Below are 24112 nucleotides of genomic sequence, written 5' to 3'. Positions count from 1 at the left end.
CGTTCTGAAAAAGATGAAACCATATGAAAAAAGCTGGTTTTAGTTATCCTTTGTGCAGTGATGGTTTTAGTTCTATTGTTTGTTTTTCTGTGTACTGCTATCCTTTGTGCAGTGATGGTTTTAGTTCTAGTATAGTACTACGTTTTGCAATGTTTGTGTTTCTTGTGTGCTGTTTAAGTAAAACTGCTGTTCAAATGCAATTAAAATATAAATGTTGTTAAACGATAATTGTTATCATTTTATACATAATGCACTATTAACACAAACTAAAAACCTAAGTAAATCAGTGAGTCATGCAGCCTGTGTGCTTCAGTGCTGCTGCTGGCCTGAGTCGCATCCCTTGTCACCCGGGTACACTATCTGGATCATCATCATCAAGCCTCCTCTTTATGTGAGGATGTGCAGTAGCATCGACACCACAACTGGCAGGATCGGAAGCAACCTACAAAACAAGTACTAAACTTAGCATGTGACAAAGTATATTTGTATTGTACGTGTTAAGTCAAAAAATATATTCCCACCGTGGTCTCGTCGGCCTCCTGAATATACGCATCAGTGGTGTCCTCATCAAAGCATGTAGTGGCCTCAAAGATGGGCTGGGACGATGCCTTCATAAGAAAGTTAAAAATTAATTAATGGCAGCTCATTAAGGAAAAAAACAAAGTGAAATTTTAAAGTAATACAAACATACCTGCGCCTGTGATAGATCCGCATCAACTGCCGGGGATGAGGCATAACTCACTTGCGCCCGCCATCCACGTCCCGGGTGGGCCGATCCTCAGCTGCGGTAGATGGGCATGCAAAGTACTGGTCTACATCCCCGTCGAATGTACCCGTGATCGACAATGCTCCTGACGGGGTGACCTGCGATGCTGGCAGAGATAACTGAAGGTTGTACGAAGGCATGCTGCTAGAAGGCTCATCTTGCCGAGGTATATAACCCGGCTGATCATCTCCAAGCGCCACAACTCCAAATTCCTCATCATGTCCCTCAACAGGTGGGTCGACAGGTGCCTCAACGCCCCCTTGCTGGGGACCACCTCCTCGCCGTCCCCCGCGACCTCCGCGACCCCGTGGAGCACCCCTATCTCGTGGGACACCCCTTCCTCGTGCCCTACCCCTGCCTCGTGGGACACCCCTACCCCGATGGTAGTCCTCTGGCGCCACATACTGAGCCTCGTGGTCCAACCTCACGACATCTCTCGCCTGAAACAGGGTCCGACGAGCCAACTGTGCCACCCGCTGGCCATAGTCAACTACTGCAGGGATGTCGGTATGCTGTTGCATCTCCTGTCCCAACTGGTAGAGGTGATGATGCCCAATAGCCTCTGAAATATTTAAAATATTAATTAAATAACGCAATATAACAATTATACGATATTAATAAGCCAAAAAACATACCAGTGCCTCGTGTCTCCCGGCGTATGGTCTGTAGCGCTCGCCAAGTACATGAATGGGGTTCCCGATAATCAGTCGGGTGTGACGGCGGTACCATGATGCATACATATGAATAGTGGCCTCCTGGGCAAATGTAGGTACTGGCGGAATACGGTCAGCTCGGTGCTCCTCCCAAATAAGGACATGCTGCTCCAGCCTGGCACGGTCATCCCGCTGATAGTGTATAACCACCCATCCAGGATCCCTAGGTATAGACTGGGGACGGTGAAACTGGCGAAGCACACGCTCTGTGGCATGATACTCAACCATATCGAAGAAGATCATCGGGACGGAGGTGCTCCAAAGCATTCGATCGACTGAGCAATAAAAGGGCAGCTGAGCTACCAACTCGTCGTTGTATGGCGTCTAGATGAACTGCCAAATAATAACATAAAAGTGAGTATGCGCAACACAACTCAATTTAAACAAGTAAGTGTAGGTACATATCTACCTGTCCGTCCACCAGCATATCTAGCACATCCCTGATAAGGGGGAGATTATGATGAGCATCGGTCCCTCGGTAGTTCCCACGCCAGAGAATCCACCTAGAAGCTAGAGGGAGAAACGGATAAGCCTCACCAGGCGCAAGTGCTGGTAGAGGTGGCTGCAACGACATGATCCGCTGCCAGGCCCAAACCTAAGATAAAAGGTTGATGTAAAATTTATGAGTCATTTCAACCATATAGAATTCGGAGAAATGAACAGAGTATTAGAAAATATTGTCACTTGTAGGAGGGGCAGAAAACCACATATGTCCACCGCTGGGCCCATGCTCACCCGGCCCATGCTCCTATACAGGTATGCGAGAACAGCAGCACCCCAACTGTACTGGGGTAAACCATCTAACTCCTGAAGATGATGGAGAAAGCGCATATTCACTTTACTCCCCGAAGTGTTCGGGAACAAGACACACCCGAAAAGCAGGAGCAGCGCCAACCGCGTGTACCTCTCAATATGGAGATCCTCCGTCTCGCCGGTAATATCTGGGTGCAAAAATGCCATATGATCTCTGATGGCTGACAAAGCAACGCGACTGCCCCCAGCGTCACCCTAAGGTCTATAACCAGTAAAATGCATCATCATATCCAAAAATTATGCACGCGTCATGGATCTAATGTACTGGGGCAGTGCTACGGCCCGTCCATCTACGCGCAGCCCGTACAAAACCTGAACATCCTCCAGCGTGATGGTGGCCTCTCCAGTGGGCAAGTGAAAAGTGTGCGTCTCCGGTCGCCACCGCTCTACCAAGGCCGTGATGAGAGACCAATCAAGCTGCATCCGTCCAAGCTTAAAAATCGTATAGAAGCCCATAGCCTGTAGGCGCGCGACTACGCGGGCATGGAAATGATGCTCCCCGATGAACTCCCATAAATCGTCAGGTCTCCTGGGGCGGAGAGGCTGCATTGATAGCTGTCCCTCCCATACAAATGAGGACCTATGGTCGCCCTGCAACACTAGTAGCTGATCCTCGGCAGGTCCGGGATGCGCAGGCGGAGGAAAGTCCATGTCGTCTACTATAATTTAAACAAAATTAGTTGTGTTTGTTAGTTTAATAAATTAAATAATTAATTATGTTTACAATTGGACTGAATAATTGTGTATGGGTTCCAAGCTCATTTTTTGAGGCCCGGTAGCACCGAGTTATCCTTAATTATTATGCGTGTCAATTTCAATATTTTTAGAATTGTGTCTGTTAGCTTAATAAATTAAATAATTAATTATGTTTATAATTGGACTGAATAATTATGTATGGGTTCCAGGCTCATTTTTTGAGGCCCGGTAGCACTGAGTTATCCTTAATTATTATGCGTGTCAATTTCAACATTTTTAGAATTGTGTCTGTTAGCTTAATAAATTAAATAATTAATTATGTTTACAATTGGTGAATAATTATGTATGGGTTCCAGGCTCGATTTTTGAGGCTCGATAGCACCGAGTTATCCTTAATTATTATGCGTGTCAATTTTAACATTTTTAGAATTGTGTGTGCTAGCTTAATAAATTAAATAATTAATTATGTTTACAATTGGACTAAATAATTATGTATGAGTTCCAGGCTCATTTTTTGAGGCCCGGTAGCACCGAGTTATCCTTAATTATTATGCGTGTCAATTTCAATATTTTTAGAATTGTGTCTGTTAGCTTAATAAATTAAATAATTAATTATGTTTACAATTGGACTGAATAATTATGTATGGGTTCCATGCTCGATTTTTGAGGCCCGGTAGCACCGAGTTATCCTTAATTATTATGCGTGTCAATTTTAACATTTTTAGAATTGTGTGTGCTAGCTTAATAAATTAAATAATTAATTATGTTTACAATTGGACTGAATAATTATGTATGGGTTCCAGGCTCATATTTTGAGTTAATTTTACAACATATAGGAATTTGTTACTTTTGTAAGTTTATTGTTATAATTAAATAATTAATTTTGTAAAGTGTAATTGGTAGAATTTGCAGTTACTACATACTTAAACTACATAGACTCTACGTTAAAAGGCTCAACATTTTACTACGCTAAAAGGCTCTATATTTTACTATAGTAAAAGGCTCTATATTTTACTACAGTAAAAGACTCTATATTTTACTACGCTAAAAGGCTATTTATTTTACTACGTTAAAAGGTCACTATTACATATAAAAACAACTAACATAAAATACAAATATGAACAGCAAACAAAATAAAAAATATTAATTTTTTAACAATACAAATAATTTATCAAATTTTAACAATTTTTTGTACCAAAGCTAATAAATCAATCCGGGTATAAATAAGATACAAATTTAAACACAAACATAACACAAATTAACATGGAAACACATTAAACAATACAAATATGCATGTACTATACGAGTTTCGACATAAACAAAATTGAAATACCTCGATTTAAGTTTTTTAAATTTGATTGAAATCGAATTTTTGCACCCGAAAGAAGGAATCCAAAGCTTGTCTTGTATGTGGGACCTACACTCCTTGCTCTTTAGGTGACGGGTGGGGCCCAAAATTTTTTTTTTGAAGGTGGGGGGGGGGGGGGGGGGACCAGCAGAATCGAAGGTTTTTGGTTTCCTTCGGTTCAGTGGTCCAAGGAAGAAGAAGGGGCTATATTTTTATTGAAGCTGTTCGCAGTATTATACTGCGTTTTAAGTAAAATGCAGTATAATACTGCGAACAACTTTAATAAAATATAGCTGGGCACAACATCTTAGTAAAAATCAGTATAGTACTGCGATTTACAAAAAAAAAATTTATTTTAAACAATAACGCAGTACTATACTGCGAATTACTTTAACGACAAAATTTCCGTTAAAGTAATTCGCTGTATAATACTGCGTTTTACTCATTTATGTAACTTTTTTTAAGTAGTACAAAAGTGTTTTTTGTCCAAAAAATGATTAAAAAGGTTTTGGACTCCCTGCCGTTGCACATTCATCAATGACCCCCTTTATTATCATTTAAAAGAGAATTGATCCTAGGATCTTGTTTCCTAGATATATCTATAAATAGTAATTTCAACAACCATTGTAAGGACACAAAAATCTCTAGCAAAACTTATGCTACATTCTATTCTTAAGATAAATAATACAATTTTACTTTCTGTTTTATATTGCTCTTATTTCTGTCCTCGAAAGCATCGATCCCGGAACCAGGCCTGCTGTTCCTTTTGATTTTAACGCTAAGTCTTATTTTTAATATAATTTATTTATCATTTTAGATCAAATCAGTTAGCTTGTTTATGAATCACGTAACAAATTCAACTATACAGTTTTACGGGTAAACAAAGTATATCCCTCTAGTATAAAAGATTGTTTAAACTGACCATCCATTTTACTATTTGTGTATTTATATAACGGAGGGTACTTCACATTTGACCCTTTTTAGTAAATATTATTACTCACACATCAATCAAGATGAATAAAGTAACTTTTAGGTGTCATTTGGTAAGATGTATTAGAGAAAATAATATATGTATTAACTTTGATATTATTAATTGTTTATTTGATAGTATCTTTCAAACTACTATTCATTACTATTTTTATGCATAGAAAACCATGACACTAATAATACAATAATTTTTAATACATGAATAATATATATAAAAACACAACTATCCTTTCAAAATCTTTTCCAACAAATGTGGAGGGTATCTTATACAAAAATATTTTTTTTTAAAAAAATTATACAATGCATGAGAAATAATCTTATCATAATTAATTTTAATATTACTAATACTACTATTCTTGTACACTCTTACGTCCACGGGTGGGGCAGAAAGAAGCTGCAAAACCTATCCATATAACCCGCCCCAGTTTCAATTCTAAACTCTCTTCTCCTGCCTGCCGATATCACACTCCACTCTCTCTCTCTCTCTCTTTCTCTCTCTCTCTCTCTCTTCTTCGAAAAATATAAGCCAAAAAGGAGAGACCCTTTTGTTCTATAGTAGTAAGCTGAAGTAGCAGCAAATTTTTATTGAGAATTATTTCAGGTGATGGAGAACATAGGAATAGTTTCATCACCAAAAATGGTATTGGGTGTCTCTTCAAACCCAAGGAATTCAGTAATTACCAGCAAACCCTTCTTTGGTCTTCCTCATCTACCCAAAAGACCCTCAAAGAATGCTAGAATTGTCAGACCCACTACTTGTTGTGAAGTTATCTCTTGTTTTCAGGGTCCAAGGCTCACCAAAAAGATTGGTAATTTGTACTTCTTCCTTTTTCTCTAGTAGTCAATGTCTTTTATATATTCTGTGTTTATTTGAAGCTTAATGCCATATTATAAAGTAGAAGTTCATTACCCAAAAGGAGCTTTTTGAAGTTATTTTTCTTGAAATTTTCATATTACGAGTTTTTGGGGGTTATTTAATGGTTGGGAAATGCACAATTCCGTTTTCTACTCATGTTAAAAATTGAAACTTTTAGTGATTTTTTGTGTGTATAGGTGTTTATCTAAAGATTGATTGCTTTTTATAGTAGGAGTTCATCACCCAAAAGGGAAGAGCTGTCTTGAAGATAACTTTTTGAAATTTTTGTATTGTGAGGTGGTTTTTTGGTTTATTTAATAGTTGGGAATTGCACAATTTTGATTTCGTTTCAGGTAAAAATTGAATCTTTTAGTGATGTTTGTGTATATGAGTGTTTATCTGAAGCTTGGTTACATCTTATAGTAGGAAACTAGGAATTAATCACTTGAGAGGAGTAGTCCTTCAAGAGAATTTCTGAATTATGGCTTCTTTTGAAGTATAGTTCTAAGAGTTGTTTACTTGATTTATTTACTTGTTGGGGAGTGCTTTATGCTGGTTTGTACCATGTCCCTATTTTTTTTTTTATAAGACAGAGAGTCTTTTTTGAATTTATCTGAATCTTAGAACTAAAATTTCAGTATTGAGTGTAGTAGTCTTTAAAGATATATTTTTTTAAAAAAAATTGTAGTACTAAAAAATGTTTCTTGATTTAATTGCGAGTTGGTGGGTAGAATGCCAATTTGTACATACTGCTGAGTGGATATCTCTTTGGAATTATTCTAAGTATGTGTGAGTTACTTTTATAAGTGCTGAGGTGCTGCTGGTTGTATCTTGGGTGGAGCTGTTTTGTTTTGCATATTTTTGCCATTTGGTTGGGTAGAACATGGTCAATATTTTATCAATTAGCAAAACAAGTGTCCTCCGGTGAAATTTGATGTAAAGAACTGAGGGATGGATAAACTTAATGATAATTCCCTTTGTCCAGATGTTAATGGACTACAAGTCAGTTCAGTGTCTTGTATATGATTCCGAAAGGTTGCTACGCCCGTGAGGTAACTGGATAAAATGAGGTGATAAAAAGTAAAACATTGTTGCAGTTTTTGACTATGTTAGATAAAATATACTACACGAGCAGAGGCATTGAGAAGAAGAAGGTTTTTGGTACTCATACCCATCAAAAAAGAAGAAGAAGGTTTTTAGTACTCATAGTCTGGTGATGTCTTCTGTGGATGACATCAAGAGCAAGGTTACTGATTTTAGAAGTCTGCTGATAGGTTAAAGTGGGTGCTTTCACAAATGGCAACCTCTCCTTGTTATTGATATCAATGTATCAAAATGATCACACATGTCCTATTATAATTTATTTGACCAGAAAGATTATATAGGTATCTAAGTGGCCAGCTTCCCTATTCATTCTAGAATTGTTAACAATAAGAAACTGTTATAAGTTGATTTTAAACAGGAGAGAAGTTTGTAGTGTAAGATTTGTGTTTGCGTTGCTACTGTGTCTTCTACATACAGTCTTCGTGTTAAAAAATCTGACTGTTGCTTCCATAAATGCTGCGATCTTTTTGCTTTGGGGACTGCGTCTTTGATTGGCGTGATTCCAGCTTGACTCTTGCTTGTTGAAGTTCTGATACCATACTTGTAATGATTTGAAAATAGTTCCTTAATTTTCCTTCCTGAACAGCTTCCTGCTTTCGTATTCTGACTTAATTTGTCTTGATTCAACCTTGACTGAAAACGGGTTTTCTCCCAAGTGCTCATAAACAGAGCTTCAGATTATGGGTAGCTTTGTAACATGTATACATCAGTATTGATCCTTTAAGATATCCCCTTTTTCATTTCCTTAGGTCAAGGCCTTCAATCCTTGGTTGCCTTATTGGAAAGATCCTCAAACCTTGACACACAGCGGCTGACCCTTTTTAATCCTTGAAAATGACTGCTGAATCTTGCTTTCCATTAGAGGAATAATTTGGTTGCCTTCTAGAAAATCATTTTCTTCCATCAATCATAGCTTAGTTTTCTTCTATACAACTTGCTTTTCAGTCTGCTGTAGATTTTCCTTGACTGATTTGCACCGGATCTAACTTGCATATTTTTGTGCTTGCATTCAAAACTTAACTTCATTAGTGACAGACATCCTTTTCCAGATAAAGATTGTTGTCATCATTAAAATCCTAGGGCTTAAATTGTGCTGCTGGTATAATATACCGTATGAAATCGTGCCTTTAGGTCTTGAATTTTGAGAGGCACTCAAGAACAGAGTGCTCCAATAGTCTATCCAGTGCTAAAAAAAGGAAAAGGAGAAAAGGTTTAAAGATAAAAGTATCCTCTAAAGTATCACAAGTAGAGCATCTTATTTGTCTAGTAACTTTATTTAAGAGATCAAATTATAAATCTCAAACAAGCTAATGTGCCATTCAGAAACATACAACAACAACCCAGTAGAATCCCATTAGTGGGGTCTGGACCATTCAGAAACATGTATTTTGAAATTTGGGTGAGTTTTATTTGTTGAAAGAATGATTCCAATATGTAAAATCCTTTTCTGTCATAAAAAAAGTTACTGATCCATATCAAAATTTTCAATAAGAAATTTGTTCTATTAATATATTATAAGATGGTTTTTGGGCTTAAGCTCATCAGCGTCATGCTTCTATGGGTAATGTGAAATTTCTCAGTAGTTGTTGCTGCTACAACTTTGATATGCTTTATATCTGGCTAGACGACCAAATTAAAAAGACCTTGTTGTTGGAAAAAGACATACTATGCATAGAACTGCTATATCTTGAAGAATAATTCAATGGCTGTCACCGGGAAGTGACAGTCACTTCTCTTGTCCCAAGTTTCTTACTGTTGTTGGGACTTTTTTATCCATTGTTATCTTCTTGCTATTAATTCTGCTGCTGCTTAACCTCTCTTTGTACTGATTCTATGCAGTGCTAGAAAAAAAAGGGAGGGATTGTTTTGCTAGCACAACTTCAGGTGGCCAGCAGACCTCTTCAGTTGGTGTAAATCCACAATTTTCAGCTCCATCACCATCGTCTCAAGTGTAATAATTTGTATTATTCCCTATTTGATGTGTTTTATTTTGTCTACAATTTTGCCTATCAGTTTCTTGCTTTACACGTTCCTCTTATACTGTTTGCATCTGCACTGATAATTAACATCTCTTGATTTGTTACTTATTCTTTGTTATTTTATTGTGTCTACAGAGGGTCTCCTCTTTTTTGGATTGGAGTTGGTGTTGGGCTCTCAGCACTTTTCTCATGGGTGGGAAGGATAATTCTCTTGATTTTATTTGTTGCACTCTTGTTGTTTCATTTTAATTTGTTTTACTAACTCTCTACTGGATTTTTTTTGAAATATATTGCAGCTGGCTTCATACCTTAAGGCAAGTACTTTTTATTTAAATTTTGCATGGATTGGTGCTTGTCTCATTCTGTTGTTTCTTATGGCCCTACTATCAGAGTGACAGCTAGAGAGTTTAGCCTTTAGATGCAAATATACACGTAGCTTATCCATAATATAACATGGATATGATGGGACATACCTTCTGAGCAGTAATGTGTTATAGAATTGACCACATGTTAAGAAGAAAGGGCCAAAAAGCATAAACAAGAAAAGAATGGGAACTATGCGTAAGTTGATGGTGCCTGCAATTTACATGTCAGTTTCATGCTTTGCAAGTAATTTAAATCATGCTCCGTCTCTTGCAAGTAAATTCAGATCTGGTTTTGGAAGGCCAGTGATATCCTTAATTATTTTTTTAGCTACTTCACTATACTTGTCTTTTTGTTTGAGAGTCCTAACACTTGCTGTTTCATTTAGTTGATTTTCTTTCTTGTATCTGTGAGCTTTAAGATAAGTAGCATGGCCTTTTCCTCATTTTAAACAAACTAAATTATTCCTGCTAATGAGTCAAATCGTGCTCCCACTGGGTATGTTGTTGTTGAGTCAAAACCGGATTGTATATTATATTACTTGCTCAGGTAAACATAAATCCGGTGGTTGCTTCTTTTATTATTTATGGCGGAAAATAGTGTTTAAACTAGTTTCAGATTCTTCAAATGTCATATGTTGTAGTTTGGTTTAGCTATAGAAATTCAATAAAACCAGATCTTTCATATATGTCTAACTACTCCTGCATATTCTTCCAGAAGTACGCAATGCAGCAAGCGTTCAAAACAATGATGGGGCAAATGAATAATAACCAGAATAGTCCATTTAGTAACACTGCTTTTTCACCTGGGTCACCTTTTCCGTTCCCACCACCACCTCCAATGTCAGGTGCAGCTAGTTCATCAACTCCACCACCTGCATCATCAGCATCATTTGCATCTCAGCCGGTTACTGTTGATGTGTCCGCAACCAAGGTGGAGGAACCTCCAGCTGTAAATGTCAAGAAGAATGATACAGAAGCTGAAAGGGTGCCAAAGAAAAATGGTAATATAATTGATAGTTACATTTAGTGTTTGCTTTTCTCTTTTTTTATATAGAAAAAAGAGCACTAGCTAGAAGACAGGTTCATCGAATGCCTCTTTTGACACTTGCCCTTATAAAGCCTTGTAAGTTCCAAAAGCTTTGATCAACCTTAACTTAGATTTGTCAACCTGAAAGATATTAGAGTAAAATCAGTGAGATCACTACTATCTTAAATTAGCAAGTTATCCACTTAATTTTAAAAATTAAGCAGCAATTAGCCAATGATATTAAAAACATCAATGGTTAATGGATACTCTTAAATGATAATTCTAAATTATATATAGACTGATTCCATCCAGAAAAAATTTCAATTTCCTTTTCTGTTTTGGAGTTGTCAACAACAAACACCTACCCCTCAACCATCTACAGCTGGGGAATCTGGAGTACGATGATGTGATCATTACATGAACTTCTGATATTTTAAATGGGAATTATTCCGCATCACCCTGTTGTTTCCAGCTTTGCTGGCACTCTACAAGTGTACAAACCCTAAGCCCTAGCCATGTTGACGCTACATAGCCCTTATCACCTCCTGTAGAAACCTAACCCCTCGTGAAATTAATAGAATCCATTGCCGACAAGTGGCAAGCAGGGGAATGTTAGATTGGGGAAAGCCGGCTTTAAAGTAAAAGGAATGAGCTAGGAAAAAAGTCCCTTTTCCATTTCTTCGAGCTTAAGTTAAATCGGTTGAACAAATTCTTTTATGTGTGCCTCAAACTCAATCATGAAATGTTTTTTTTTTTCTTTTTGATAAATGAGTCAATAATCAAAATATTTCTGGCTTGCATTCCTCAAAAGTCCCTGACCAGAACCAAAATTTTAGGCTCCACTGGTATACCAGATTAACCACCTCCTTCTAAAAAGAAAAAAAAAGAAGAGAAGTATTTCCACAAAGCATGTTTTGCAACTGTATCCTTTTCCTGACATCTTTCCTTAAATGCTAACATCCATTGTGGAACAGTAGAAATGGATACATGAGTTCAGTTGTAGTGGGGACATCCGATAAATTTAGAACAAATATAGGGAAGATTATCATGGCCCCACCCGCACAAGGATGGCACACGCAAATTGAGAAATGGTCCAAAAGAGGAATTTAATGATGTTAGGGGTGTTTACTTTTATTCCAACCATAATTATAAAAATGCTAATCCTTGCTCTTATTTTTCCCAAGTTAGAACCACTTTTGGGATAGTGATGCATTTCGTATTACTCTTACAAAGATATTTAGGTTTTCTGGTTATGATATTAAATCTTGGAACCTCTCTGCAGCTTTTGTTGACATTTCTCCCGATGAAACATTCCAAAAAGGTGCTTTCGAAGATTATAAAGAATCAACTGAGACAGCTTCAGTAACTGTGGATCAGGTGAGTGGATGGAGCTATTATCTGAGAATATGATGTCATATAACAATCGTACTTCAATAGTTTTTTTTAATGCCTATAAGGTAACTCAAAATGGAGCTGCTTCAAAGTCGGGATTTGGTGCAAGTACATCTGACAGTACCGGGTTTGGTGCTAATACATCTAACAGTACCGGGTTTGGTTCTAATACATCTGACAGTACCTCATCAACTGGTAAATCATCTGCTGGTCCTGCCCTTAAGGCATGGCTGTCGTACTGCTAATATCATTCATGTATCAGGTCAAAAGTACATTCAGTTGTCTTTTTTGTTTTTGAAAAGAATGTCGAGATTGGCCAGTTTCTTATGCAGTCACAGTATGTTTGTAGCACTACCTGGATACATAGAGGTATTTTTGAAAATCTACAGGGTACAATACTTTATGAGATCACGATTTGTGTTTTCAATGTCTATCCTAATCCGATAAAAGGCACAGTCATATCTATGTACAATTAGAATTTTGAAGTGGTTAAACACTTGTCAGTCAATGGATCCATGTTGTATGAGATACTGTATCGATCAGATGCAGACAAAAAACATGAACAGCCAGTCAGAAACTCTAGTCTTTGTAATGACCCGAATATTGCCTCCTCTAGAAACCTATGTAGAACTATCGTAATTAATGGAAACAGCTTTAACGGGGATGTTCCATGGAAAATGACCTATTTCTTACATTATATCTTTGTTTAATTATGGATTTTTGGATGGATGAAAATTGTGGGTGCATTATTTTGTTTTGAGATTAGAGGTTTCGAATGGTACATGCTCCACTGCTTATTTGATGATGTCTGTTTATTATTAAGAAAATGTTTCTTTTGGCCTAATTTCCCTTCACGCTTTTTGTTTATGGGAAAACAAGTAAAATTTCCCTTCATGCTCTCTGCTTCTCGGCCAGTGGAAACCTTTGCATGATATTCTTTCTTGAACAGAAAAATCAAACCCGCTAATGTCAGTGGAAGCTCTGGAGAAAATGATGGAAGATCCAACAGTGCAGAAAATGGTTTACCCGTAAGATAGCATGTACCTTTCTGTTATGTTCTATTAGTTTTGTTTGATTAACTTGAATATTTGCAATATCTACATTACTTAGCATTTTGAATGATATCTTCCTTGACTCATTAGAATATTTGAATTCCTTTTCGTCCTACGTCATGCTATTGAAATTTTAACATAAAATTTTTTGTTGTGAAACCTTAGATAAGATATCCTTGTTCAGTCTATCCTTCTCGGCAAAAATAATGTCTGGTGTGATCCTCATAATGGAGGGCGGGTCAAGGAGAAGGACTAGCAGGATTCTAGGTTGGCAAGTTTCCAAAGGAGAGCATATGACATCTTAAGAAAATCCCACATTGAAAAAAGAGGGTGGAAAAGTCAAGGGCTATATGACAAATATCACAAATTCAAATCATATGCACTCTTTTGGGCTCGATGTGGCAAGTCCTAAGGACAAATCCATGAGCTCTGTTGGGTCAAACCGTCAAAGTGGACAATACGTCCCATGGGCTTGGGTAGTGTTTTCGATAGCGTGCGGCGACAAATAGCGACGAGGGCCCGCTTCACTGAGGCGAGAGGCGTGCAGCGAAGCGCTCGCCTTTTTGATGTGAAGCGACAATTTATACAAAAACATAAAATATTATATACATCTAACTAAAAACTCAATAACAATAATATATTAATAAATATATCATTCAAAAACTAAAGACTCAATAGATAGTCATAGATTCAAAGTAGATTCATAAATTAAAGTCAATATTCAATTAATTCTACTCTATAAGACTATAAATCTATAATTGAAAAAGCAGAGCAACAAATAAAATAAAGCTACTGCCTCTGCTCGATTTTGAAAAACAGAGCAACAAAAAAAATACATCCTCTGCTCTGAAAAAACAGAGCTGAAAGAGATGATGGAACAAAGAAAAACAGAGCTGGGCTGAAAGAGAAGAAAAACAGAGCTGAAAGAAGAAGAAAAACAGCAATCACTAAAGAAAGAAGAAGAAAAAGAAAAAAGAAGACCAACAATGGGGGTCGACCAGAAGAAGAAGAAAGTAGAAGAAGAAGAAAAGAAAAGAAAGAAATAGGGGTGTCAATGGTTCGGTTCGGCCGGTTATATTATAAAATTTGTACCATACCAATTTTTCGGTTATTCTATTATGTATAACCAACATTAGACTTTTCGAAACCGTCCCGATCATGTCGGTTTCTCTTCGGTATCGGTACGGTTCGGTAAATATTCGGTAATTTTTTTTAAATATCATGTAAAAATCATTAGTAGAAGTAGAATGCAATAACATACATACTTTTATATAACTTAGCAAAACTCTCTAGACATTTTTACAGTTTAAAAGGTGATAGATTAAAAAAATATAAAATATGGCTAGAGTATAGATCCATCAACTATTCTACATCAGCGTAAAAGAAACTAAGCAAATACAAAAAAATATAAATCATACGAGTGGAAAGATATTAACAAAGCTGGGTCTCAAGAATAAAGTCTATAGAAGATTAAATATTCAAAAAGATAAATCTAATTCATACGAAAGGAAACATATTCAATACATTGTAGTTTGGTACTCATAATCGCTACAATACCTTGTGTTTTGCTAGTGAATATGCTGGAAATAACTTAGTTTCAATAGGAGTAGCATAATAGGTTTAGGAATTAGGATTTTAAGTTTAATTACATGTTGGCTTGTAACTATTTCATAATTCCAAGGCCCCAGAAAAAATTTAATGCTTTATTATTTTTAAACTTAATATTTATTTTTTTACATTGTAAATTTATTCAGTACACTTCGGTATTTTTTCGGTTTATTTTCATAAAATAAAAAACCTACCCTAATTATCGGCTCGGTTATAGATTTATAATAAAACCGTAGCCTAAAAATCGGTTCAGTACGATACGGTTCGGTCGATTTAGTCGGTTTTTGAATATTCATGAGCACCCCTAGAAAGAAACATACCTGGTGAAGAAGGGGTCGCTGATGGCTGATGGCTGACGATAGAAAAAGATGTGAACCCAAGCCCTAATTTTGTCGAAGGAGAACTGGAGAAGGTTGTTGCTCGTATCGTGAGAAGTGTTTTAACCCAAGCCCTAATTTGTTGTTTTAGACTTTTAGTAATAAACAGATGCCTTTTCTTGCGTTATATTCAAATAGCGACGCCTCGAATCGCTTCTCGCATCACAGCGCCTCTCGCTACAAAGGCAGAGGCGCTCACTTTTCTTCATCGCAACGCAACAGACCAGGAATGGTGACACTGCCTCGCATCACATCGCTACACGCTTTTAGCGCTGTAGCGAGCGCTACTAATAACACTGGCTTGGGCTGTGACAAATATGATATAAGAGTTAAACTGTCATAGTATGATGGGGAAAATCCTTAGTGAGGAGGGGGCGAGTCAAGGAAAAAGAATAGTAGTCTAGTAGGCTTCTAGGTTGACAAGCTTATGGAGAAAGGACACATTTGACATCTTAGGCAAATTCCTCATCGGAAAGGAGGAAAAAGTATGTAGCACATAACATAAATTCACATAGTATGCACGCTTTTGGGTTCAATGTAGTGTAGCCCAAGGGACAAATTCCTGATGTCTATTAGGCCAAAGCAGAAAATAAGTGACATGGGCTTGGGCTGTGACATCTGTACCCAGCATTCCAAAGGCTCATTCACCTGGGACTTGTGCTGATCCCCGTTGATTTCATACTGTAGTGCTGTCAACTGGAGCTCTAGCAAAAATAAAGCTGAAAGAACACAAATGAGAAAGTAAATTTTTCTTAAGAATGAGCTGAATATTCTTGGATTTTAAAGTTTTACCAACTTAATTCTTTCGCTATTCTGTACTACTATGTGCTGTCTGGATGGGCCTTGTCGATGAATTGTAATTTGCATCAAGTAAAGCTATTGTTAACTGCAAATTAATTATAGTACCTTATTGGTCGAAACTCTAGTTTCAGTTGCAACTTGCACAATGCTACTATGTATTGCGTTATCAGTCAAGAAGTAATGAACTTCTAGTGAAGTCAAAGTTCTTATGTTTGAAATTAAGTTTTAAATCTCTCTAAGGCATATCAGGGAAAATATCCTTTCATCAGTATTTTGTTCAGTTAACAGGGTAGGAAAATACGATAGGCTATTATAGTGTGATGTAGACTACTTTGGTAATGATGGAAGGAAGTGAACTAACATGAGAATTGAGACGCTTAGAAGATGGTGTTGAATAGATATTTAGATGGTCTACAGAATAAGACTTAAAATATTAAACCTTACCTGAGATGGTTGTTGGCAACAAGTGTTTAATGATGTGGATTGGGAGGATTGACCGGAAAAGTGTAATTAAGGAAACCCCGAATAAATTGGCTAATGCATATTAAAGTACTAGATTGTATACAAGGTTGTCAAATGCAGTGTTTCATCTAAAGTGACATTTCTCTTCTCTGTTAATTCTATTGTGCTTTTCTTGTGACCATAACCAGACCTTTCATCTTATGTGACATATGTTTTGTATGTATAAACTACTTGTGCTTTATTTTGATTTTTGACGAGAACTAACGTTTCATTTGAAACTTGTGCAGCTATCTACCGGAGGAGATGAGGAATCCTACAACATTTAAATGTAAGCTGTCATCTGATGCTCTTTTCTATGCATATGAAATCTGCTTTCCCAGAGCTACTACCCTTAATTTTAACCATTAATGAATCTCTAGAAGGATTTGCTTTTGTATCAAATTTGATTCTTCAACTCATGGTTGAGGTTTTAGAGCAAAATTCAATTATTCTTTTGTCAAACTGTTTCTGTGTGAGTTGCTAAGTTGTAGCATCATTGAAGAACAAGAGTTAAATGCCATTTAGCCTTTTTTTTTGGCTGTGTCCTCATCTTACCAGGGGGACACTTGTCTTTCTGGTTTATAGTGAGACTTGAAACTAAAAAGATTAACTCTCCAGTCCTTTAGAACAAAGGTCATGCTTTGCTAATTCTGTATACAACTATCTAGTTTTCTTCTATTGCGTATAAAGGTGCAAAGGGGAAGGGCTGTTTAGTGCCTTTCCAACAAAAAGGTTAGTGGGTAAAAATGATATTCATCATTGTTATAACCTTGTTAGTTTCAATCTAATAACTTCCTATAAAAACCAAAAACTTTCTAGCATTGGTAGTGAGAGAAATCTACCTTAAGATTAAATAAGAAAAAGGAATACATTAATAAGGTCGAGGCAAATAACAGTCCGCATTTGTATAATTTTTCAAACTTCTTTATCTACTATCTCTATCGGATAAAACTAAGAGGGTGTTACATGTATTTTTCTGACAGGGATGCTACAAAATCCACAATACCGTCAACAGTTGCAGGACATGCTGTAAGTCTGGTTCAATTGTCTTTCAAGTGCATATTTCCCTATATTCCATGCTGAAATTCAGTACTTGTATTGTCATTTATTTTTCTAAAATCTCTGTCTGGCAATATATTCTAATCACGGTGAGCTTTACCATGAGCATATCACAAAGACAGTTCAAATATAATCTAATGCCATTCTATAACTTTGGTTTAAGTATAGGAAAACATATTCTGGTGTAGCTCTGCTCGATCTGATGTATTTGAACTGCTTGTTATTTACTGCAGCAACGAGGCTTTTGTTGAACTTGTGCTAACTAGACTTGATTTATTTTTCCACTTACCCCCCCAAAAAAAAGACTTGTCTTTTACTTCTGCCCTCATATGGTTAAAATTCTCCAGCTTGTATGAGAATATTTTCCATTCCAATATATGTATGTTACTGGTATATATTGGACCCTAACTGGTGGTTTTCATCTTGTTGATTCTTGATCCATCTAATTGCATTTCTATTATAAAAAGGAATGACATATATCATCGGTTTTCTGTGTTGCATACCTAATGCCAAGGCATTATCAAGCGCAATCGGTTGCCTTTCACCCCTCGCGTTCGACGTGCGGGGTGAACCAAAAGCTGTAGTTGTGTCCCAGGTTGTCCTTGCTTTGCCTTGCGATGGCTTGGTCCATGACTAGTATGCTCGGACTCTCGGATTCGGTAAACGCAATGGGCATGGGGCCTTCATTGGCTCCTATTTGCCCAAAGAATGCTCCTTACGAATGACGGTCGTGCTCGTCTTGGACTTGGCGGTGCCCTTTGGGTCGGCCATGCTCATGCGATGCCGGCGTCAATAAGGAATGCTACCTGGTTGATCCTGCCAGTAGTCATATGCTTGTCTCAAAGATTAAGCCATGCATGTGTAATGTTACGCAACGCCTTCCTGATGATCTTTGGAAGGGCAACGTAAGGCTAAGCAACCGATGTCAGTGCGGTTGCTGTCCGCCAATGAGGTCCTCGCCGCACGCTAGACTAGATTGTCAGTGCCGTGCGGGAAAACCAATGTCGTGGGCAATTGCGGAAGCTTGAGAGAGAATTGGGTTTTGAATGATGATGATGATTTTATTGATGAATGAAAATGCTGATTACAATGATGCGGTGTCGAGGGGGAGAGACACCAGAAAATGCTTGCTTGAAAATGTTTGATTGTTTGGTCCCCCTTAATAATGCTTAAAAAAAATAAACCAACATTACAAGACTAGTCCTAATAAAGCTGTAGAAGCACACTGAAATGAAAATGATGAAAACTAGTCTATGATTACAATGAAAAGGACTTAGATTATTACAAGGAAAAACTAAGTCCGATGGCAGCATCTTTGTCTTGCGGGTCTGCGCGCGCGTTGCTGTGGGCGCGCGCGACACTTGATGTGCTGGCCTGAGGCTGGGCACTGGTGCTTGGCATCAGGGTCTGTGCGCGAGGCGCTGCTGGAATGGGCCTGCAGCTGGGCGCTGGCGAGGCATCAGGATCTGCGCGCGCGGCATTGTCAGGGCGCGCGGCGCTGTTGTCATTGGCCAGCCCTTGGGCGCTGGCGAGAGGCATCGGTGGGGCGACAGAGGCACATGCGCGCTTGTCACTTGGCGCAGCCAAGACCACGGGGCCGACCATGGCGCTAGGCATTGTGAGGCTTGCTAGGCCGCCATGGGGCGCGGCCAAGGGGTCATGGGGCATGTCTGGAAAGCAGCCCATGACATTCTCCCCCACCTGAGTTGGCGCCGTCCTCGGAGCCTTATGATGATGATGATGATGATGTTTCTGATGGTTGTTGGATGGGAGGTCTGCGCCCCTCTGTTCTGTGAGCTTGCTGTTGTAGCGAAGCAATGATTTCATGCGGCTGACATGGAAGACTGGATGGATCTTCCACCAGGATGGAGTTTTTACCTGGTATGTGGACTCCCCAATGCGTTTTTCAATGGACAGGGGCCCGATGTATTTTTGTTGCAGGCGAGGGTCATGGGTCCTTTCTGCAAACAAGTACTGCTTTGGGATGCGTAGCATTACTTTGTCCCCTGGTTGATGTTGGGAAAAGCAACGCTTTTGTTCGGTGAACCTTTTTGCCCGCTCTTGGGCCCTGGTGAGATAGCTCCGCACTATCTCCATGTTGCGCTCCCATTCGCTCGAGAAGTTGGCAGCTCGAGGAGATTTCGGCATGGTTGATGCATTCACCGTCTGCGGGAGAAGCGGTTGCTGTCCGGTAACAATTTCAAAAGGGCTCTTGTTTGTATGATGGCTCTTTTGAGAATTGAAACACAGTTGAGCAGCATCCAGGAGCTTCACCCAATGCTTCTGTGATCCGGTTGCAAAGTTGCGGAGATATTCCTCCAGCATATCATCGAACCGGTCTGTCTGGCCATCCGATGGTGGATGGATGTCTGTGTTGTGACTCAATGTTGACCCAAAGCACCTGAAGAGATGGGTCCAGAAGTTGCTAGTGAAGCGTGAGTCGCGCCTACTAACAATGTTTTTGGGCAGGCCCCAATGTTTGACAATGTGCGAGAAGAAGAGTCGAGCTGTATCTTCTGCTGAGATGTTTTGCGGGGCTGCTATGAAAGTTGCATAGTCTGAGAACTGATCTATGACAACCATGATGGATGCAAGATTGCCGACTTGGGGCAATCCCGTGATGAATCTGAGGGAAACACTTTCCCATGGTCTCTGAGGGACATGTGATGGCTGCGAGGGTCCCGGCTGTGATGAGTGATCCGACTTGTCCTTGTGGCATGGCTGACAAGTCTTCACACGATGATGAGCGTCACCAGTCTTTTGAGGCCGATGACATGATGACTGATTGTTGCTGCGAAGGGTAGCCTGAACCTGAGGTTCATGTCTGTTGACTACCTTCTCCAACTGCATGGCCGAGATGTTTTCAGCGGCCATCTTTATGGGAAAGCATGGTATGGTGCAGGGCTTGGCCCCGTTTTCTCCCATCATCAGGAGCATGTTGGCAAATGGTACTGGAATGGTGTTGGTTTGCCTCATGAACTCTAAACCCACTATGATGTCGAAGTCATCTATGATTGCGATGCGCAGGTCGATGCTTCCTTTGTATGGGCCAAGTTTCACTGGGACATTTGTAGCTGTTCCACCCAATGTCTGAGGTGGTGAGTTGATAGCCTTGACGCGGCCTTTGCTCTTTTGTACCACAAGACCTAGGCGCTCTACTTGCGTTGATGACAAGTAGTTATGGGTGGCACCCGTGTCTATCAATGCGTGAAGGGGCTTGCCGTTCACTTTCAATTCGACGAACATTAGGGTCCTCGCTTGCTTAGGAGGTCCTTCGTCCATCTTTTCTTTCCCTTTCCTGGTGATCGGGACTGATGTTTTCTTAGGAGGACATGCACTGGTCCCCGCTAAGGCATGAGGGATAGAGCCAACAATTGCATTGAAGGCGCCTACCTGGTTGTCTTCAGATGTGTCTGATGCATCTGTCTCATCCTCGACAGTCTGATGAGCATTGACCTTGATGTTTGGGCATTCATTGTTCCAATGTGCCCCGCCGCAATGACGGCATTCTGAGGGAGGCTTTCTCCCCTGATTGTTGTTGATGGATGCAGCACTGTTGCTGTTGGAGGGAGGAGTCTTAGTTTTGGATGCACTCCGATCTCCCCCACTTTTGCTTGGGCCACCATTGCTGGGATGGTGCCCGTTGGATCCCCCTCGGACAGACGGCTGGGGCCTGTCATTCTGAGTTCCCAAATGATAGTCGCCAAGGCATTCTGCAGCTTGAATGGCCTTGGGCAGGGTGTCTACCCGTTGTCGCTGTAGTTCCATACGGGCATGAGGTTTCAAACCTTCTATGAATGCGAAGAGTTTGTCTTTGTCCCCCATGTCGCGTATGTTTAACATGAGTGCGGAGAATTCGCGCACGTACTCCCTCACTGATCTGGTGTGGCGGAGGTCCCGTAGCTTTCTCCTTGCGTTGTATTCCACATTTTCGGGAAAGAACTGCAGGCGTATGGCTACCTTCAATTCGTCCCATGTCTGAAGAGTATCTTCACCGGCCTTGATGGCTTCGTGTTTGACCCGCCACCAAAGTTTGGCATCGCCCTGAAGATACATGGCAGCAGTCGCTACCTTTTTGGATTCCTCCAAATGGCCCACGGCATCGAAGTATTGTTCGATGTCGAAGATGAAGTTTTCCACTTCTTTAGCATCCCGGGATCCGTCGTATGGCTTTGGCTCCGGTATCTTAAGCTTTTGTGGAATGGGGGTGAGGTTTGCTGCACCCCTGATGTGATGGTCGCCTTCTCGAAGTAGGCTCTGTAAGGCAGCATTGACAACGTTGAGCTTGTCAGTCAAGTCGTTTATGGTTTGCTGCATGGCAGTTAGTCTGTCTGCCTCATGTTGCTGATGGGCTAAATCGTCGGCACGCTCCTGTTGGAGGTCCTCAAATTTGCCATGGATGTTGGCAGTTTCAATGGCTGCCGTTTGTCGGTCCTCGTCGGAGTCACGACTGATGTTTGCAATGTCATTTTCCGCCTGCCGCATTCGGCGGTCCAGGTCGTCCAACCTTTGCACTAGGTTGTTGCTTTGATCAGGCACCGTTTCTACGATGGGTCGTAATCGGTCAACCGTCTCTTCTAGGGATGCTAGACGCTCCCCATGATTCACCATGGTCAGAAATGGTGATGATGGCAAATGTTTTCCCTCGTCCGATGTCGAGCCTAGGCTCTGATACCAACTGTTACGCAACGCCTTCCTGATGATCTTTGGAAGGGCAACGTAAGGCTAAGCAACCGATGTCAGTGCGGTTGCTGTCCGCCAATGAGGTCCTCGCCGCACGCTAGACTAGATTGTCAGTGCCGTGCGGGAAAACCAATGTCGTGGGCAATTGCGGAAGCTTGAGAGAGAATTGGGTTTTGAATGATGATGATGATTTTATTGATGAATGAAAATGCTGATTACAATGATGCGGTGTCGAGGGGGAGAGACACCAGAAAATGCTTGCTTGAAAATGTTTGATTGTTTGGTCCCCCTTAATAATGCTTAAAAAAAATAAACCAACATTACAAGACTAGTCCTAATAAAGCTGTAGAAGCACACTGAAATGAAAATGATGAAAACTAGTCTATGATTACAATGAAAAGGACTTAGATTATTACAAGGAAAAACTAAGTCCGATGGCAGCATCTTTGTCTTGCGGGTCTGCGCGCGCGTTGCTGTGGGCGCGCGCGACACTTGATGTGCTGGCCTGAGGCTGGGCACTGGTGCTTGGCATCAGGGTCTGTGCGCGAGGCGCTGCTGGAATGGGCCTGCAGCTGGGCGCTGGCGAGGCATCAGGATCTGCGCGCGCGGCATTGTCAGGGCGCGCGGCGCTGTTGTCATTGGCCAGCCCTTGGGCGCTGGCGAGAGGCATCGGTGGGGCGACAGAGGCACATGCGCGCTTGTCACTTGGCGCAGCCAAGACCACGGGGCCGACCATGGCGCTAGGCATTGTGAGGCTTGCTAGGCCGCCATGGGGCGCGGCCAAGGGGTCATGGGGCATGTCTGGAAAGCAGCCCATGACAATTATCATGATAAATGACCCATCTCATGCAGGAGAAATTTAGAACAAACTTTTATCCTGATGGGGTCTTAATACAAGAAATTTTTATAATGAGAGTCTTCTGATGAAGTTGCTATTCTAATGTAAAAGAGGAAATAATATTTCCTAGCCACCTCAAACATAAATTTGAATTTACTCCTTTTCTGCTATTGCTTTACAAGTTTATAGTGACAACTGACAAGTTGCAGTCAGAGGAGAAGCTTTTTTGAGATATTCAATGGACACGACATTAATGTTATGAGTGGTTTTCTGGGGACAAGCTATAGGCATAAATGGAAAGTGATTGAGCATACTTAATGACACGTGGTGCAGAAATAACTGGTTAGAACTCCATTAGGGCTAGTCTCGAACCATCTTTTTTACGTCTGATTTAATGTGTTGAAGCGGGTGATTTAGAGGCCTTGTAGTGATATTGTATGTGAGATCTCTCGAGGAGTATCCCAGTTGAAAGAGCCTCCAATTTTGTTGAATATGCAGAGTGCTTACCACGGGCAAGTCCAGCAACCTCATCTTATAAAGAAAACTATTGTTACTCTTGAATCCTGGTATTTCTCTTTATTCTTTTAAATCCGTCTCTCTCCGTCTTGGACGAGCTAGCGGCCTTAAACCGTCTGAAACTCCTTTTTTCTGTGAAAATACAATATTTTTGATGCTTCACAAGTTGAATTCACAGCCAGTTCATCTTCCGGATCTAATCTGTGGCATTTGCCCTCAAGCCCCCCCCCCCACCCCCCCACACACACAAGTATGCTATGCGATTATTCCTCCCGTGTGGAGCTTATATTGAAGAGACATCGCCATTTGTTTTTAATATGCAGCTTGATAAAACAGGGATGGATGAATTTCTCGTTTTCCTTCTCATTTACTAATTTGACTTGGTACCCTGCTCTAGTAGTTACTTTGTGCCTTTTGATTCTGTCCAGATATGGATTCTTAGAATGCCTTTTCTTATAGATGAATGGAAGGGAAATATTAGTAAATGTTATCAAAGGAGGAGAGAGAGAGTTTTGTGTTATAACATGTCAGGAAGACCTCTAATTCTACATGCAGTTGCTATAGCCAAACTAACAAATGATCTGATTTGCACTTTTCTATTGCATATATTTATCTATTTTTATGAATTGCA

At 39.9% G+C, this 24112-nt stretch overlaps 2 protein-coding genes across 2 annotated transcripts; one reads left to right on the top strand and one right to left on the bottom strand.

Annotated features, from left to right (window-relative positions):
• Positions 1-343: 343 nt before the first annotated feature.
• LOC138886831 (serine/threonine-protein phosphatase 7 long form homolog) lies at positions 344-2943 on the bottom strand. Its single transcript, XM_070168526.1, has 7 exons — positions 2605-2943; positions 2215-2487; positions 1889-2074; positions 1402-1803; positions 817-1299; positions 522-608; positions 344-442 (listed from the first exon to the last, which is right to left on the bottom strand). The coding sequence occupies exons 1-7, from the start codon at positions 2941-2943 to the stop codon at positions 344-346; spliced, it is 1869 nt and encodes a 622-aa protein (XP_070024627.1).
• Positions 2944-5780: 2837 nt separating this feature from the next.
• LOC104230570 (protein TIC 40, chloroplastic) lies at positions 5781-17418 on the top strand. Its single transcript, XM_070170639.1, has 10 exons — positions 5781-6132; positions 9123-9234; positions 9398-9455; positions 9559-9576; positions 10343-10628; positions 11937-12031; positions 12112-12241; positions 12996-13074; positions 16634-16674; positions 17369-17418. Exons 1-10 carry the CDS (start codon positions 5928-5930, stop codon positions 17416-17418), a joined length of 1074 nt encoding a protein of 357 aa, XP_070026740.1. The 5' UTR covers positions 5781-5927.
• Positions 17419-24112: the final 6694 nt, after the last annotated feature.

The sequence above is a fragment of the Nicotiana sylvestris genome, chromosome 3 (genome assembly GCF_000393655.2).
Source record: "Nicotiana sylvestris chromosome 3, ASM39365v2, whole genome shotgun sequence".
Lineage (NCBI taxonomy): Eukaryota > Viridiplantae > Streptophyta > Magnoliopsida > Solanales > Solanaceae > Nicotiana > Nicotiana sylvestris.
Note: the sequence above shows the minus strand (reverse complement) of the source record. Positions and strands in the feature narration are given on the sequence as shown.